The sequence below is a fragment of the Macrosteles quadrilineatus genome, unplaced genomic scaffold (genome assembly GCF_028750875.1).
Source record: "Macrosteles quadrilineatus isolate MER2022 unplaced genomic scaffold, UCM_ALF_1.0 Scaffold_1__1_contigs__length_201487025, whole genome shotgun sequence".
NCBI lineage: Eukaryota > Metazoa > Arthropoda > Insecta > Hemiptera > Cicadellidae > Macrosteles > Macrosteles quadrilineatus.
This window is the reverse complement of record NW_026542594.1, coordinates 163,246,433-163,264,993: the sequence shown is the minus strand read 5'-3', so window position 1 is coordinate 163,264,993 and position 18,561 is coordinate 163,246,433. Positions and strand designations below refer to the sequence as shown.

The window sequence follows — 18,561 nt, the reverse complement described above, 5'->3', positions numbered from 1 at the left end:
TGATTGAGCCATGCGAACGAGATACAGTAATCTTGAAAATTAAGAAGTTAAACGGGGCAAAGCCCGCGGGTTACAGCTAGTTAAATATATATACATTTCTTTGAATATAGACAAATTCACTTAGAAAAACACAACACATAGAGATAATGTCATCTTCCAAATTGTAAAATACTAATTCTGTAACAAAATCTCTCTGAAAACAACATTTTTTGTATAATATCCATTTTGGTCCATTCCTTGGTCTCTATTTGGTTTTATTACTATTTTAACGTCATCTGGCCGCTTTACCCGGCTAAAAGCAACATAAAGTTGACCATGGGTAAACACTGGTTTTTCCAAATAAATGCCAACTTTTGAGAATGTTTGGCCTTGAGCTTTATTTATAGTAATAGCAAAAGCTAATCTCAATGGGAATTGAATCCTTGTAAATTTAAAGGGCATATTAGGATCTGTAGATATTAGTTTTATTTTTGGCATGAAAAATATGTTCCCTTTGCCTACTCCAGTAATTACTTCTAACCTTACACTTTTTTCAGACATACCCAACACAACCAATCGTACTCCATTAACTAATCCAGACCCTAGGTTCATATTTCTTATGAGCATCACTATTGAACCAACTTTTAAAACTAATTTGTGTGGTGGCATTCCAGATGGTGTAATTGAATTTATAAACTCAATTGGTATGTTCAACCTCTCTGTAGGGTCTTCTGAAACTACTTCATCATTACTGTAGTATTCTTTATAGTCTCCTTCGATGATTTTTAATACTTCTTCATTTAAATTATCACATTGTTCATTTAAAGGACATACAATTATTTGATTGGAGTAGTTTTGAATATTTTCTGGATTTATTGAGTTGCCATAAACATGTTGTACAATTGCACAATCAGAGAGAACAAAGTTATCAGGAATGTCAATTGCCGGTGTTGCCCTATTGCTCTCTAAGATTCCATTACCTAAGCGTAGAAGCCAATCACAAAATGCTGTTTCATTTTCATTTGCACGCATGTTTACTTTCAAATGCACTATAGTTACATGTTTCCAAATTTTACTCCTCTGAAGACATTCTTCAATGATCTGTACCTTGTTAGATAGTGGCACCACAGGTAATACTTGCCTGAAGTCACCTCCAAAAAGTACTACTTTACCTCCCATTGGCACCTTGAAGAGATTGGAATCCTTACATTTCATAATATCTCTCAATAGACGATCTATGCAATCAACCGCAGTGGCAGGAACCATGGAAGCTTTATCTATTATTATAACCGCAGAATCTCTCAAAGTAGATGCTCTTTCAGAATTTACCTTAATCATTGAAACAGATGATTGCTGTACAGGTACGGGGAGTCCAAATAAACGATGAAGCGTGGTTCCTCCATCTAAAAGTAATGCCGCTATTCCAGTCCAGGCACCTGCCAATGCAATCTCACCTCTTCCTCGGATTATATGTAGAAGACACGAATATACAAATGTTTTACCACTTCCACCTGGAGCCTCTAAGAAAAACAGTCTTTCCATCGTATTACCTGATATCGCACTGAGAATTCTATCAACAACAGTTTTTTGTTCACAATTTAGTTTGGAGTACATTTCGGCACCTCGTACAGACTCTTCATGTACGTTGTAAAAATTAATCAAAAGGTTTGTGTTTCTTGGTACTGGTAAATTGAGGCTGGCACAATCGAATCCGTTTTCTCTAAGAATGGTGTCTATTTGTTGCAAAGCTGCATTTTCAGCCTCATCTACACTCATTTCATGGAAGTCCTCTATGAATTTGTCTTTAAAAGAAGTCCAAAGCATCAATGGTGATGTTGGCTCACAGAAACAACAAATGTATGCGAATAAATATCGTAACTGTTTTGGCATTTGACTATTTTTTAATTCCTCTAAACAACGATTCCACTCTGCATCGTCAAGAAGGAGTCCCCTTGCAACTGCAGCTTCTTTAAAAGAATCATATACAATCCCATTGTAGAATCGTAGATCATCAAATGATGTAGCTCCCCTAACATGCAGAAGTAAAATACGTAAGTAAAATCTGTTTGGGTCATTTGGCGCTACGTTGTACAATCTGCCTATTACTTTCGATCCACATCTTTGACGACGTACCCATTTGTTTGAAACAAACCTGTAGTGCTGTGGAATATCTGCATATAAATATTCACGTGCATTGAGATCTCGATTGTTTAAATCAAACCATGCTGTCAGTGTTGTGTGTTTATCCACCGAAGTTTGAAGAGCATCCTCTTCATTTCCAGCACTGAAGTAAACATTGTGATACCCTTCTTCATGAACAGCTAAGCGAATTATTGTATGAGATTGTTCATGCATTTCATTTGAGTGTAGGCGCCAAATACCCTCATGAGAACTAACATACCGCATATTGGCAAAGCGGATTGTTTCATCAAAGTTCATCATATCATTCTGTACACTATTTACAAATTCTAAGCAAGCTGAGTCATATCCTTTATATACATATTTAAATAAGTATTTTACTGATCGGACACTCGAGCAAACTTCAACGTTTATGTGAGCGTTATATTTCATCAATAGATACGGATTATATGGCACAACATCTCTACTATCAACCTGGTGAACCCCCTTTTGGGCTGTGATAGCATTGTTTTGTCGACGATAAAGTGGATACCCATTGTTGTTCTCAACTGTTTCATCCAAGAACTCTTTAGGATATTTTTTTGAACATTTTCCATCCTTCATGCAAGGTGCATTGAGATTTCGCACTCCGCATGGTCCATGAATCATGTTACGAACTACAATGTCATGAAGCCTTGGAAACTCATTGGGATTAGGTATCTCTGCATAGACACATTGGTCTATTTGTGCTGGTTCACGAAATTTGGATTCTTCGTCCAGAATTATAAGCATATGGCAATGGGGTAAGCCACGTTTCTGGAATTCTATTACATACACATAAGCAATAACATTTCCAAAGACGTTGTTCTTTAGTAGATCCTTTTTCAATTCATTCAGTTTGCATCTGAATACTCTGGAAACAATATCTGGGCGATCAGCTGGAGTTTCATTGTCTTTAAGTGAAGAGAGTATTTCTGTCCAATTAGGGTTGCATGTCATTGTTATAAACAAATCTGGCTTACCGTATTTCTGCACGATAGCCATTGCATCTTGATATCGCTGAGTCATGTTACGCGGACTTCCTTCAAATGATGATGGCAAGACAACAATTTTACCCGCAGTTACATTTTCTAACTGTGCTCTGTTCAACACAAAATCTTGCAATCCACGGTAATGTTCAACTCTGAGCTGTGATTGGTGGTGTCTTACATAATTGAGTCTATCACTTTCAACTCTTGTGTACAAATCGACAATATATTGTTGAAATAATTTTTTTGCAGCATGGATATTTGAAAATCCTACCCGAACAGCAAGTCTATAGCATGCAAATTGTAGCATAGTCAGTTTTTCACGCATTCTTTGTCTTCGTTGCCCATTGTGAGTCATTTGTGGGTCCCATCCGGGTTCTCCATTTGGAAACAATAGTGGATATAGCATTGGGTCACAATGTGGGCTCAATACTGATAAAAGCTTAGGCCCGCTTTGGCGGTTATATATTACTACATGGCGATTGTGCGGGGGTTCACCTTCTTCAGAATTGAACACTCCGGCGATTTCATCTGCGGTGGGTTTGTTGAATCGCCTCAGATCCATAGAAATGTTATCTACAAACCTTAATGTGATGCTTTGATTGCCTTCATTTGTCATAATTTCGGAAGCTTTTTTATAGGATTGTGAATAAGGGTTATCTGACAATATGTCCGATAATCGTGTCACTATTTCCAATTTGAGTTCACTATTTTCAGGTCTTTGTAGTCTAATATTGTTTGCAAATGCAGTATCCAAGAAATATAATTGTCCATATGAAGGGGTTTGTTCAATTGGTAATAAGTCTGAAATATAACGGTGAATTTGCCCCTGTACCTTAAAACAATATGGTCCGTTACCTGGTACTTCTTTTTTTGTTGCCGAAAGAGATGCAAATGCCATAGCGCTATTGTACTGTCTTATATTTTTCATAAAATGGGCATTATTAAATAGTTCTTGCAGCTCATTGTTATTTTGAGGCTGTGGTAGGTGTATTAGGCCATTGTGGCAGCAAGAGTTGTAGTGTCCACTTGTCAATTCATCAATGAAGTGCAATGCACCACAATGAATGCACTCATCGTTCATTGGTCCTAAGCTGTGCAATGCAATTTCATTTAAAAGTGGTAATCTATACACAGGAATAACTTCATGTTCATCCGGATGCTCATTTATTCTTCTTCCATTTATATCGCGCCAAATCTGGCGCCTGTTGTTCTCATTTCGAGGAACAATACCTCTGCGTGGCGGCCTACCCCTGCGTGGTAGTCTTCCAACATTATACATTATTAATCTATTAAAAAGTGTTAAGTTTAAAAGTGTCAAATTGTTTGTTTAAAAGATTTGATCTAGCCTAATTGGTAATTATATCGACCTCCGGACCTCACGCGAAATTAAAAATTTTTTTTTCCAAAATGTTCGAAATTTTACGCTGATTTCAAAAATGATTGTAGTTTTTTTCGGAAACGTCCCGTTTTCCCGGAAAATGGGAAAAACGGGAAAAATTTTTTTTGCTCAAAACCCATGTTGTGGGTACTCAAATTGTGCGGAATTTCCTCCTGAACAAGAATATGTAGATTTTATTACGATCGGACCACTATTAAGTAAAATATCACTGAAAACCGGGAAAACGGGGAAATTTTTCTTTGCTCAAAACCCATGTTGTAGGTACTCAAATTGTGCGGAATTTCATCCTGAACAAAAAAAAATATCTCAAGATTTAAGAAAACCACAACCTCAAGCTCGTTTACCATAACGTCACCATAACCTCAAGGTATGTAGTTTTTATTACGATCGCTTTTAAGTAAAACATCACCGGACAGGTTACCCAACCTAACATAGCCTAACTTAGGTTTAGATTAGGTTAGGTTAGGTTAGGATAGGTTAGTTTAGGTTAGGTTAAGTTATGTTAGGTTGGTTTAGGTTAGGTTGAGTTTCGTTAGGTTAGGTTAGGTTAGGTTAAGTTTGGTTAGGTTAGGTTGGTTTAGGTTAGGTTGAGTTTCGTTAGGTTGGGTTAGGTTAAGTTTGGTTAGGTTAGGTTAAGTTAGGTTAGGTTAGTTTAGGTTAGGTTAGGTTGGTTTAGATTAGGTTGAGTTTCGTTAGGTTAGGTAAGGTTAAGTTTGGTTAGGTTAGTTTGGTTAAGTTAGGTTAGTTTAGGTTAGTTTACTTACAATACTCGAATGTTATTACTTATAAACTCAACCTAACCTAAACCAACCCAACCTAACCTAAACTAACCTATCCTAACCTAACCTATTCTAAACAGGATTAGATTCGAAGGTTAACAAAACTCAACCTAACCTAACCTAACCTAAACTAACCTAACTTAACCCAACCAAACTTCCTAACCTAACGAAACTCAACCTTACCTAAACCAACCTAACCTAACCAAACTTAACCTAACCTAACGTAACGAAACTCAACCTAACCTAAACCAACCTAACCTAACCTAACTTAACCTAACCTAACCTAAACTAACCTATCCTAACCTAACCTAACCTAATCTAAACCTAAGTGATATTTTACTTAATAGTGGTCCGATCGTAATAAAATTTACATATTCTTGTTCAGGAGGAAATTCCGCACAATTTGAGTACCCACAACATGGGTTTTGAGCAAAAAAATATTTTTCCCGTTTTTCCCATTTTCCGGGAAAACGGGACGTTTCCGAAAAAAACTACAATCATTTTTGAAATCAGCGTAAAATTTCGAACATTTTGGAAAAAAAAATTTTAATTTCGCGTGAGGTCCGGAGGTCGATATAATTACCGCCTACATTGTGTTGTTTACTACTTCACTAACATTTTTACAATAACAAAATAATACAAAGTTTAAAAGTGTCAAATTGTATGTTTAAAAGATTTGATATAGCCTAATTTTCACTTTGTGTTGTTTACCACTTCACTAACATTTTTACAATAACAAAATAATACACATTGAGGTGTGGTTATAATTCTTTCAATTTATATAATCACAGCTGTTTTTACACTAAAAGACATAAAATTGGGAATATTCTATTTCAGCTTTATTATAATAGTTTACTTATTACAGTACATATTACATACTACCTTTGACTATTAATACAACTTCTGTAGCCAATAGTCAATGATATTACCATATGCTTTAAATAAAGTTAAACCACATGTTTTAAAGTAAACAAAGCAGACATGACCTAGATTCCCATGCTATTTAAATGTGAATTATTTTATTCTGTAATAACCTTTTGGTGCATAATTAAGAAAAATGAATATTTTTCCCCAAAATTTCATGCCCAGACCTTTAAAATGAGACCTCTCCCAGCTTTCTACGGCCTCCAGTTCGCTCACAATTTCATTGTAAAATTTTGGGCTTACGGAATTAGATATATAGATACGAACACACGGTAATCCCAAACTGAGAAGAGGTTCTGCGGAAACAACGCTTTAATACAGTACTAAACATTGATCATATTTTCCCAGAATTGTATTCAACCAACATAAATGGAAATATTTTTCGATAATAAAAGCGATAGTACGTGATATTCTATCATCACAGATAGAGAATGACTCACGACGTTGTGAAACTGACACCGCTTCGGCGCGACTCGGCCCACCACCACCGCGTGTAGTCGGCAGTGTCAGTGTCAGTGTAGGTACAGACTCAGCGCGGTGAGGTGAGGCGAGGTGTCATCGTTGTGTTACCTGTTACCACCCGAAGAGGTGTCATCGCTGTGTTACCTGTTACCACATTTAGGACAAGGTGTGTCATCGCTGTGTTTCCTGTTACCACATTTAGGACAAGGTGTGTCATCGCTGTGTTTCCTGTTACCAACTGAAGTCTTAAAGTGCCATCGCTGTGTTACCTACCACATGAGGACAAGAGGTATCATCGCTGTGTTACCTTATACCACCTGAAGACTAGAGGTGTCATCGCTGTGTTCCCTGTTACCACATAAGGACAAGAGGTCTCATCGCTGTGTCACCTTATACCACCTGAAGACTAGAGGTGTCATCGCTGTGTTACCTGTTACCACATGAGGACAAGAGGTGTCATCGCTGTGTTCCCTGTTACCACATGAGGACAAGAGGTATCATCGCTGTGTTACCTTATACCACCTGAAGACTAGAGGTGTCATCGCTGTGTTACCTGTTACTACCTGAAGAGGTGTCATCGCTGTGTTTCCTGATACCAAACGAAGACTTAAGGTGCCATCGCTGTGTTCCCCTTTCGGTAACGGGTCCTAAGGACGTTGTTCGTGGTCGCGAGTGTGTTCCCCGGACCTGTTCTACCACGACTAGGCGATTGTCGCGTCTCCGACGATGGAGGACCCTCGGGTCTTCAGTGACAGCGGCCATTGTCGCCGACAGTTGCAAAGACATGGATTACAGTTGCCACAGCATTTCCGACAGTTGCCACAGCATGAATGACAGTTGTCACAGCATAAATGACAGCTGCAACGGCATTTCCGAAAGTTGCAACGGCATGAAAGACAGTTGCGAAGAGATGTCCGACAGTTGCTACAACCAGTTGCCGTCATGTTTGTTCTATGTGCACCACAAGTGGGATCCATCCCTTCTACACACAAAGATACCCGTCGCTACATGGAGACTGGCCGAGATAGAGTTCTTCTCCACCAAAATACCCATAGCCAAGTGGCGTTTGAAGGAGTTTTATGTAAGTTGGCCAATTCAAATACAACTCAAAATCACTTATCTACAATGATAAGTGTCTTTCATATCGCAAAGACGGTCGTTAACGAAACTTCCTTGACTATCACAAGGTAGTTTATTATTGGATATCTCATTATACGAGAATGCTCTGGATTTCCTCGTGAAATCTTTACCACATTTAGCCATAATACTGACAAAGAACGCGAATTTACTTCTTACCATGTTAACGAGACGGTATTAAACTTACCTAACTCAATACGGAAGAACAATTAAAGCTCGAGAACACAATGAAAATGTGCCACACAAGTTGTAAAATACAAGCGTCATAATTATTCTGGTATCACTAAACAAATCTTCATGTAGGTTAGTGATACGAATGACGCTTGTTTAGTCAGTGTTTGATGTAGTCGCGAACAGTTGACTCATTCTTTATAAATTTCCTCGATTGATTATACAAAGTTTTTAAAATTCCCAGTGGATCGGATGTGTTGTGTATTGTCCTTTTTGGATGCTATTTTTGCCAAATCCTTTTCCGTAAGTGATTTTATTTACAGGGTATTAGTCGTAAGTTGCCTAGTCAACTACACCACAGAAAACATACTCTGTGACTACACTTAGCGCCCAAGACGGAGATAATTTTTTTATTAGTACTTCAGTCTATTTTATAGTAATTGTATACTTTAGGAATCTCTTTCAGTTCAAACATCGTTGTCTTTTATTTAAACCTATAAAAGTTATTTTTAGAGTGGTATATACGTGCGTACTTATTACTGCAGTTTAATTAGGATTTTAAAATTATTTAGTTGGTTTAAAATGAGTAAACCTCCATCAATACGCGGAGCATTTGCAACATTAAATGTTGTCAAATACAATATCACAATGTTTGTTTCCAGATAAGATATACGTAATATATGATGTCATGTCTATGATAGTTATTCTAACATTTAAAGATCTAAAATTGAAATTGGAGTTCTCATTATATCTTCTATTACTTGTTGATTCATTTTTAATTTTTTCTTATTAATTGAAATGGGGAAAAATGTGACTCAAACTTGTCATGAAGATTAGATTAGAATTTTAGTAGTGCAAGCTCTTTCTGTTAGTTTTCGAACTAATCTTTAATTCGCGAAATATATTCACACGATTCTTTGAAATGGACAGATACTCAGATAGAGATGCCCCTAAAACATTATAGGAAATCGTTGACGCGTGGTTGATCATAACTAAAATCTAAAATCTATAAGGTTTATCGTTGAGGATAAAACGTAAATATTGGTATAACGAGAAGTAATTCTCGTTTAATGGTTAATTTTAGACACTTATTGTTTATGGAACCCCTCTTCTGATTTTTTACTATTTTACGGATTTCTTGAATCTTGTCCTAAAGATTGATTGGTGTCGATCGATATACTTAGCATTTTTTAAACATGCATACTGCATAGATTATGATTCACAATATACATTATTACCAACAGAAGTGACGAAAGCAGGATTTTTAAAATCGTCCAGTCATATAGTCCACAGCAATGTCAATTTAGACCAAACAATATTTAATTTCTCCCTTGGTTTGGCAGAACACAGTTTAATCATCTGACAGACAGACGGTATTGAACTTGTGAGTGTGGGTTGTGGGGATGTTTTTACTGAATTGGAATGTCATCTGGCAAAATACGCAAAATCAATCCATGAATGTGAGCAGCAGCAGGGCTGAGGGTACGTCTGGCTCGTGTCCCATCTTCGATTGAATATTTTATGTGTCTGCTGCTAGCTATAGATCACGTAGACGTCTTTACTGCACCTCAGTGCAGGGGCTGGACCTCTCTACTTGGCGCGTTTTAGCACAGAATATACAGGGTGAGTTTTAAATGAGTCCCCCCCAACTTTTTTTCTACATTTCTTCCGGACCACGTCAGATCATTGTAGAACATCGTTTCAAACCAGATTTTGACGCTGAATACGATGATGCAATCTGTTTTTCAAAATCTTAATATGTTAAAAAGTTATTAGGAATATTCAAAAAGAATTTTTGTAAACATTTTTATATGACGCAATGTTAGGATTTGCCTCTATTTTTTCTAAACTTGCTATAAAAAACGAAGATTAAGAGTTAAGACTCTGATTATTGTTCATTTTAACAAATTATTAATTCTCGGCCAAATGTATACAGTAATTAGATTCGAAAATTCCTAATCACTTTTTTACGGATTAAGATTTTGAAAAACGGATTGCAGCATTGTATTCAGCGTAAAAATCTTGTTTGAAACGATGGGTCACAACCCCACCTTTACATTAAAAAAAAAAATTTGTATCCAATATGGCGTATTCAAGATGGCGGCCAAAAATGTATACCTAGTCAAAATGAAGTACTTCCTACTCTACAATGATCTGACGTGGCCCGGAGTTGATATCTTAAGAAATGTAGAAAAAGTAAGGGGGGGGGGAACTCATTTAAAACTCACCCTGTATATACCTGAAGAAAACTATCTTTAGGTATGTATATTCTGTGGCTGTGGTTGTAGGGACATCAATGTAAAACGTCAGCGTGATAATCAGCCGGCTGATAGATAATACACCTCGTTCTTTACAAAGATTGAAAATTTTTAACACCGTCAAGACACAATTCGTTTTAAATTGTGTTGCTGACACCATGCTTGTATAGACTCAAATTCCTTCAATGCCGTAGATTACAGTTGGCTACACTTGTTTTTCACTTGTTAACAAAAAATGGTACCGTACTTCATTAGGTATACTCGTTAGTGCTATATAAAATAGTCAATAACCATAAAACCTTTACTAATCCCAGCCTAGGTCCAAGTATATTTTTATCCTCTCTTATGCTTCATGCAAATGAAAATGTGATCAATTAATTTATTTTATTTTCTTGATACGCAGAATACGTTTTACCTACTGATTATTACATTCAGAAGTGACGAAATGATCGTCTTGTCTTAAGCTCTAGCCACCGAAATTTATGTGTCTTTAGTTACTATTATAGAGGTATTTAAGGGAAATTGTATTTAAAGACATTAATGTGTTCACGCTGGTGCCTGGTACAGTACTTGAAAAGGATCGGAGCTAAGTAGTAAGTGGTAGTAAGCAGTATGCAACCGTGCGTTATTATCGACGTAGACATTGTGAATATTTCATTGAACCTTTATATTCAATGACACACTGTGGTTATTGGTGTTTAGACTCGTGTGATTGATTTGGTGTTGTATTTGACCACGTTGACTACAAATGAAAAAATATAAGCACGAGTAGGGTCCAAACTGAAGTTAAATTATCTTAGACTTTCAATTCTTATGACACTGTTTGGCATACGATTTGTAGCGAATATGGGCCGAATGCCGTAATCGTAAAGTTTAAATCATTCGTAATTTCGGTTTACCTTGGCGTTATAAATGCAAACAAATCAAGACGTGTATGTTAAAATCGTGGATCGAAAGGGAAGGAATATAATACTGTACATCGCGTCGGCTAACAACCCTAAACAAGAGGAAAATTAAGGGGAAAAACATGAAATCCGATTGTTTTGTTAACGTAAAAGGATATACTTTGCCTACAGGTTTAAAATATAGTGCCTACAGCAATTAGTGGTAACATGAAACACAAACAAATAATCTACAAAATATGGTTGAACGTTTTAAATACTCGTATTCTGCTACGATAAGTACCTAGTAAGCCCGTGACATGTTTAATTGTATTTGAATCAATCAAAGCAAATCGATAGTTATTAATGTCAGATTAGCATTGTTTTGTCAAACCCTCATGCTTATCAGTTCACGCTTCATTACCTAATCTGCATTGTGCAGTGTACAGTGTGCAGCTTGTTGTACAGTAGCTTATCACCTGGACGCGCTCGTGTCAATTACCTGTCATTCTCTGCATTTATCTGTATTTTCCACAAAGTGTTTACTTCATGCTCGATCTACCGCTTGTTTCGTGTTGATAAGTCCTCTGAGAATGTGTTCAGTGCCAAAATGATCGAACCGTGATGTACGATGTGCATGTGTTGCGTGCTTTAAAGTTTTGCAGGGTTTTAAACTAGTTGGTTCTAATTATGTTTTACCCACCCTACTGAAGTTGATCTCATTTGAAGGGGTTACGTCCGCATCATAAAAATGTCACTCGACTATTTAGGGATGCGGAATACTAACCCCCGGAAAACCACCCCCCAGGTGAAACGTGACCTCACGAAATCTGCCAACTAACCAATATGGTAGCCGTGTCCGTGACTGGAATACTACCCCCCTAGCTAAATGTGATGCTATGTTCCCGTTTGATAACAGAAAAGGCATGTGGGGAATATCATACCGAATTTTTAAATGTTACAGCAAGTTTGGTTGGTTAGGTTAGGTTAGTTTAGAACAGTATTACAGCGAAACTTGAGTGTCCGTGACTGGAAAACTGCCCCCTTGACCTCTGACGTAAACATGATTTAGGAACCTGCTTGGAGGGGTAGTTGTCCGGAGGGCAGTCTTCCGGCGACCCTGTATTCGTGTGCACAATAGAAAATAGGTCAATCCTATATAAACTACACGACGATCAACAGATGGCCATTTTAACGTATATCCGAGGTACAATTAAGTGACGGAATTCTAGAGAAGGAAAATCGAGGACAAGGTCCACCGTTTCCCAACGCCGCTACTCCAGATGGGGCTTAGGACAGTTTAAAAATGCCTAAAAAGGCAACTACGAGGCTGAGGTATGGCTGTCACGTGGGTTGTGCTGAGACTCAGTCAGCAGCTGTATCAGCTGTGCAGATAACGTGCTATCAGCGCTGCGGCCGCCTCAGAGGCCAAAGGTCAAGTGATAACCGTGCCATATGTGCGCCACTCGCCACCGTACAACTGTGTCGACGGCCTACATCCAACACTTGCTGATAGGCCTACCTCAATGTCATCACGGTTATTGATGGACACCATGTATAGTGGGTTTCATCGCATGGCAAGGACGAATATGTTACAATGACTAATTTGCATTTCTACAAGTAACATATTGTTGTGGTTTTGTAAATTATTTGCAATCAGTATATTCGTTCCAAAGTAATTAATGGTTTTACTGCGGTAAAGTCCATGTTATCTACTCCTTTATGAGTTTTTACCGTCTTATAAATAACGTTGGACTGGTTGACCAGTGGCTAATGAAAAAAAAAACACTAGGGGCGGTTCACGAGCTCGGGACTTCATAGTCCGCGACCAGACGCTGGTCCCGGACTATATAAGCGACGACCAAAAAATGGGTTCACGAGTCAGAGCCTAATGATGTGAAAGCCGGGCCCATTGTAGGTCGAGACCAAATCCGTAGCGGAGCCTAATGACAGGGATTCGCAGGGAATTTCTGTTGAGACGTTGGTAACAACCAGTAACAACAGTATTGAAACACATGTGAAGCCACTGCTGCTGACATACGCACTTCCATACAATAAAATGATCGTGAAAAAAGGCTGAACCAAAACGTCCAAAACGATTATTTTTCCCGTATTTCATTGTCCCAATGCTCGCCTATGATAATCTATCTAAGTTTATTGATTTATAAACACAACAATCCACGTTTGTATGAAATCAGAAAATGGAATTCTTTAGTGAAATATATTTTTCTGTGTGCATTATTATAATTCAATTAAGATGCATGACATAAAATAACCGGGTAGGCCTATTTATAACCGGATGAATGCCTATTTTGCATAAATGCCCGATAATTAGGGATGGTGATTTTTGGATAGGATAATTTTAACTAAACTTATTTAAATGGTACAATTATTGAAACTAAAATGTATTTAGAGGTACTGATTATTAGATATAAAAATCGTATGTGTGTGCTGGATTTAATCGTGGCTGTAAACAAAGAATATTCTTTCCGTTATTCTTCCACTCTATAATAATCTAACCTCAGAGTAATAAAACCTAACTGTAACCTAGTTCGTAATATTATTTATGTTAACAGCTATGGTTTTAGCGAATTTCCCTATAGGGAAGTAGCTATTTAATTAACATTTTGTGTTGTTGCGATTTTCAAAATCAGTTTCATTACAATGCATTTATATTACTAGGTAGGAAGGATTTACTAGTATTATATTATATTTACTAGTAGGAAAACATAGTTTTTTTCTTTGGGCATAGTTTCGAACTGAAAATTTGATTTATTCTGCTTTCATTATCAAACAAATAGCTACCATCCAAACTTTACTAACATCCAATAAATCACCAGTTTCTCGATGAAAAGTGCCATCAGCCAAAAATATTAGTGCAACTGACATTTTTTTCAATTTAGAATACTGTAATGGATTTTGCTGTCGGGAAATCCGTGCCTTGGAGTGAACGCCTCAAATGACTCATTGACGGTATCTTTGGAACATTTTAATCTATTATTAAATTCATCGAGTCATAAAAGGGTTTTAGTCATGATAACGAGCTGGTCTTATGCGAGGAAGTGGAGTGATTGTACATAATTGTTAACATAATACAGTATAGATATTTCATAGTCATATTCAATACTCACGGCGACCAGTGAGTACAACACAAGACAGTGATATCACCGCGAACCGTACTCAACGACTGACGGTTTGCTTTACGTTTCCCACGGCAAAAAACTATTTCTGATAATTATGTTGGAACTGTGGCTGATTAGTTATATTTATATTCTACGCATAATTTTGTCGTTAAAATTGTAATAACATGGGGTTTATCAGTAAAATATCTTTGTTATGATACTACTTTGTTACGTGCATAATTTATCTGTCGTTTTAAGTTGTTTGATGATTTTTTTTTTCATGTTTTATGAGCCTTTTTACCATTTTTTAAATATGGTGTTGTGGGTAAAGAAACTGTTCGGAATTTAATGAGGAACCATATTTAAACATTAGTTTTTAACAAATAATAAAAATAAAGGAGCTAATTAGATAAAACCGGCATCATGTCACGTTAAACCTGCCTCCTACCAGGTCTGAGTTGGAGACCAAACACCATTGTTCTTTTGGGCCCGAACCATCTCATTTGGGCTCGGACTTGACTCGTGAACCCACCGGGACTAATGATCAGAGCCGGGACTATCTGTAATTGGACTCGTGAACCCAACTTTTAAAACCGGGTTTTATCCCTGTACTAATTGTGTGCCGCCTATCAGTTTGGTCCGCGGCTTATATAGTCTCGAGCTCGTGAACCCGATTTTTTAAGTCGCGGCCCAAATACCGGTTATTTCCGGATTCTGGGCTCGGACTACGATAGTCCCGAGCTCGTGAACCGCCCCTTAGACCTACAATATTTTGAATAATGTTCGGTACAGTATACTCTCAGTAATCCGGCAGATATAGGACCGTGATACTGCCGGATTAGTGAAAATAACGGATTACTAAATTATTAATTTTATGAAATGAGTTTGTTTAATATACAAGTTAAATACATCGTATTGTATTACTAACATAACACTTAATTAAGCTCAGCATTGCAACAGTTGCATTACCGTAGGTAATTGTCGCGGAATAAACTTGTAGATAAAACAGTGCGTTATAGAGCACAACAGAATGTAGTCAGTGAGCCTACATGGTATTCTGGTAGATGATGAAGCCAAGTCTGCTGACAGGATATACTGTAGCCGGTGTAGCAGAGAAGGCCAATTGATCTCCAGCTTTGGCCACAACAACTCCTGGGCTGTCGCAACCTGATACCTCTAACAGTATCACATTGCGTCAAGGTGTTGATGTGGTCAGGAAATGTACTCTGTGTTCTGCAAATAGAATTGCAAATACACAGTAGAAATTATAGTGTGTAAATTAAGCCTTGAAACAAATCTGTATTTTTTAAACCGAAATAGATAGAAATTTTCTGTTTGTGGCGTTGATTATAACAAAGATTCTGTTATTTTTTACATAAAAAATATTTTTAACCCTCCTAACAGGGTAGGGGGTAGAGGATGACTTATTTTTTCAAACCCCTATTGAGTGACCCCTCATTTTGAAGGGGTTGTCAAAAGAAAAACAATTATGCAAACTCGAGATAGATATTTCACCCCTAGCCTAAATGGCGAGTATTCCAAAATTTGATTTATGTGAAAAAGCACCCATTTTGGAATGCCTGCCATTTTGGGTAGGGGTAAGGATATTCACCTCGGATTTGGTCATTGAGTTTCTTTAGACAACCCCTTCAAAATGAGGAGTCACTCAATAGGGGTTGCTATTTGAGAAACAAAATAAGCCTCCCCTACCCCATACCCTGTTAGGGGGGTTAAAAATATTGTTGATGTAAAAATTGTGGAACGAATATTTCTATTTATTTCAGTTTTAAAAATACAGATTTATTTCAAGACTTAATTTACACACTGTATATAACTATTGACTGTAGATGTATAGACTGGTGAATGGCCTATCATGGAGTGTGATAAGATTTTAGTAATATTTTATCCTTTAGTTTTCATACTGATAGACTTAGTATATGGGATATACCCAGGTGTCCCATAATACTCTCCCCCCTGGTTAATTTTTGAGCGGCTGAATATATTCAAACCAGCTTTGATACACGTTAATAGGGTATAATGTAAAGTACTTTTTTGTGGTATTTTGAAATTCGCCCCCCACTCCCAAATAGGGGTCGCTGGGGGTAACTTAAAATTTATAAATGGCAATCCCTATCAAGTAGCACATCATTTTAAAGAGCTTAAAAAAAGTAATTTATGCCAAAAATCCGACTTTGATACGACAAATAAAAAAAGTTATTTTTTAATGTTTGAATATCCTTTACCACCCATGACCAGGGTGATGTCAATGTCTCACACTTTTTAACATGATTTTAAATTTCATCACCATTTCATCATTTTTTGGTATTAAAAAAAAACCAAAACCCCACCATTAACAAACATTTTTACATACATACTTACATACATTTTCTTGCGTATTGTATATATGTGGGCCTACTGTGTGATGTGATGGCTACAATAGAGTCAACGGAGTGTGAACACTAAGGTTGACCACTGAGCTTTCTCTCCTACCTTGGTACATGCGGCATTCTTTTAATAATTACTTTAGCCTTGCAGCCCTTCTTGGGAATATCAAATAGAACACTCAATATTTAATACTTTTAAATTCTTAATGTTTATTGCATTCTGCGATTAATTTTGTAAAAATACCAATACAGCGATTTTTTTATAAGTTGTTAAAATAAGGGTTACTAAGTGATCAGTATCATCTCAGGGCCAGAAATGGTCCAGTTCCATCCTATAAGTCCAAAGGTTTTGCTAAGTTCAAAAAAGTATGATCAACTCTAAAATAAATTACAAATTTATCTTTAGAAATGTAAAATTAAAAATTTTTCTTTGATCACATAAATGTATTTTTTAAGTTCTTTTAAATTGTTGTGATGACTGATATATAAGTATTAATAAACATAGATTGATTTTTCATGTTCGTATGAACAACCATGAAAATATATTTTTATACAAACAACAAATATTATTTTTGTTTATTATATAGCTTAAATAAAATGTATTTTAGAAGTTGGTTCCTATCAATTTATGATTATTTGTGTATTTTTGGGGTATGTCTACTTTATTTTAAAAGCTACTCTAGATTTATTATTGCTATTTGTACATTCTCTAAGGTTTTAAGCATAAAACAAGTATATGTTTGGATAAAGTCAAACTTTCAAAAAGAACATTGTCCCTTTCTAAGGTGTACAAAAGGAAAAATTATTGTTTACTGTTTTGTTTGCACTAATGGAGCTGTAAGTGCTAGTGATCATTGGCAGAAATATCAGCCAATAACTTACAGCTTTATCATCAGTAAACAAACAGATAACAGAAAAATCCACTTACATAGACTGTCCCAGATTTTATTAGATTTCAGGTAATGGGCCTATACCTTCTTATCACAAATACTGTGCTTATTTTACTTTACTAAAATTCTATGGAGAATAAAACTTGAATCGGTTTGATTTTGATTTCTACCCCCATATAACTGCGATTTAACCTGATCATAATCCAGTTAACTTTAATAATCTTAAAAGTTGTGAAGACATAGCTGGAATAATACTTTCTTTTCAATGAAATGGCGACCCTACAAAATAGGTATTTTAAGTCAAGTATGAATGGAGTTGAGTGTAGGATGAGTGGCGCGACCTTGTAGTCTTGTTAGTGACTAAGGACGACATATTCCTTAGACACAGCTGTTAATTAATAACATTTTTGCAAGGAAATTTTTCCTTGCTTGGGGTCCCATCGAACTTAAAACCTCTTATGCCCTTCGGTCCGAACGCACAGGCCCCATTTACTAAAGCGGCCATAGAAAGTTTAACACATTTTGACTTCTGATTGTTGTTGGGGACATCTTGGAGATGACCAAATCCGATGTTGTCATCCTCCCAGGAAGTATGCACAAAACAAAGTGAAGGGGGAAGTAGAGCCTGCTCATTCTAAAACATCGCTCATACCTTGCCAACTAAACACAATAGAAACATGTTCTAATGGCATTTTATTACACATATAATCTAATTAAAAATGTAATGTGGAAAAATACCAGTATCTGGGTTATAAATTAATGAATTTTACATTTTATAAAAATACCAATTCACACAGTTATAGAAATTCTAGACAACTTCTGGATAAACAAAGAGACTTCAAATTGTACACAGTTGTTGGTCTCTGGCCCAACTCCTGGAAAAATACAAAAAATGTTACATTTTCAAACCTTAACACCCCCCACCCCCCACCCAGGTCGAGTTTTTGACCACGAGGTGAACTCTAGTACATTTATAAAGTTTTTCTTTTTTAATGGTAATAGGGTTTATTGCATTTTTAAAACATT

The 18,561-nt window shown here is 36.6% G+C and overlaps 1 protein-coding gene across 1 annotated transcript in view; it reads left to right on the top strand.

Annotated features, from left to right (window-relative positions):
* The first annotated feature begins 3,971 nt into the window (after positions 1-3,971).
* Positions 3,972-18,561, top strand: part of LOC129002145 (uncharacterized) — an 85,544-nt gene continuing 70,954 nt past the window's right edge. Inside the window, exons 1-3 of the mRNA XM_054429746.1 lie at positions 3,972-3,986; positions 6,655-6,767; positions 7,221-7,773. Coding sequence (XP_054285721.1) covers positions 3,972-3,986; positions 6,655-6,767; positions 7,221-7,773 — 681 coding nt within the window. The remainder of the gene's footprint in view (positions 3,987-6,654; positions 6,768-7,220; positions 7,774-18,561) is intronic.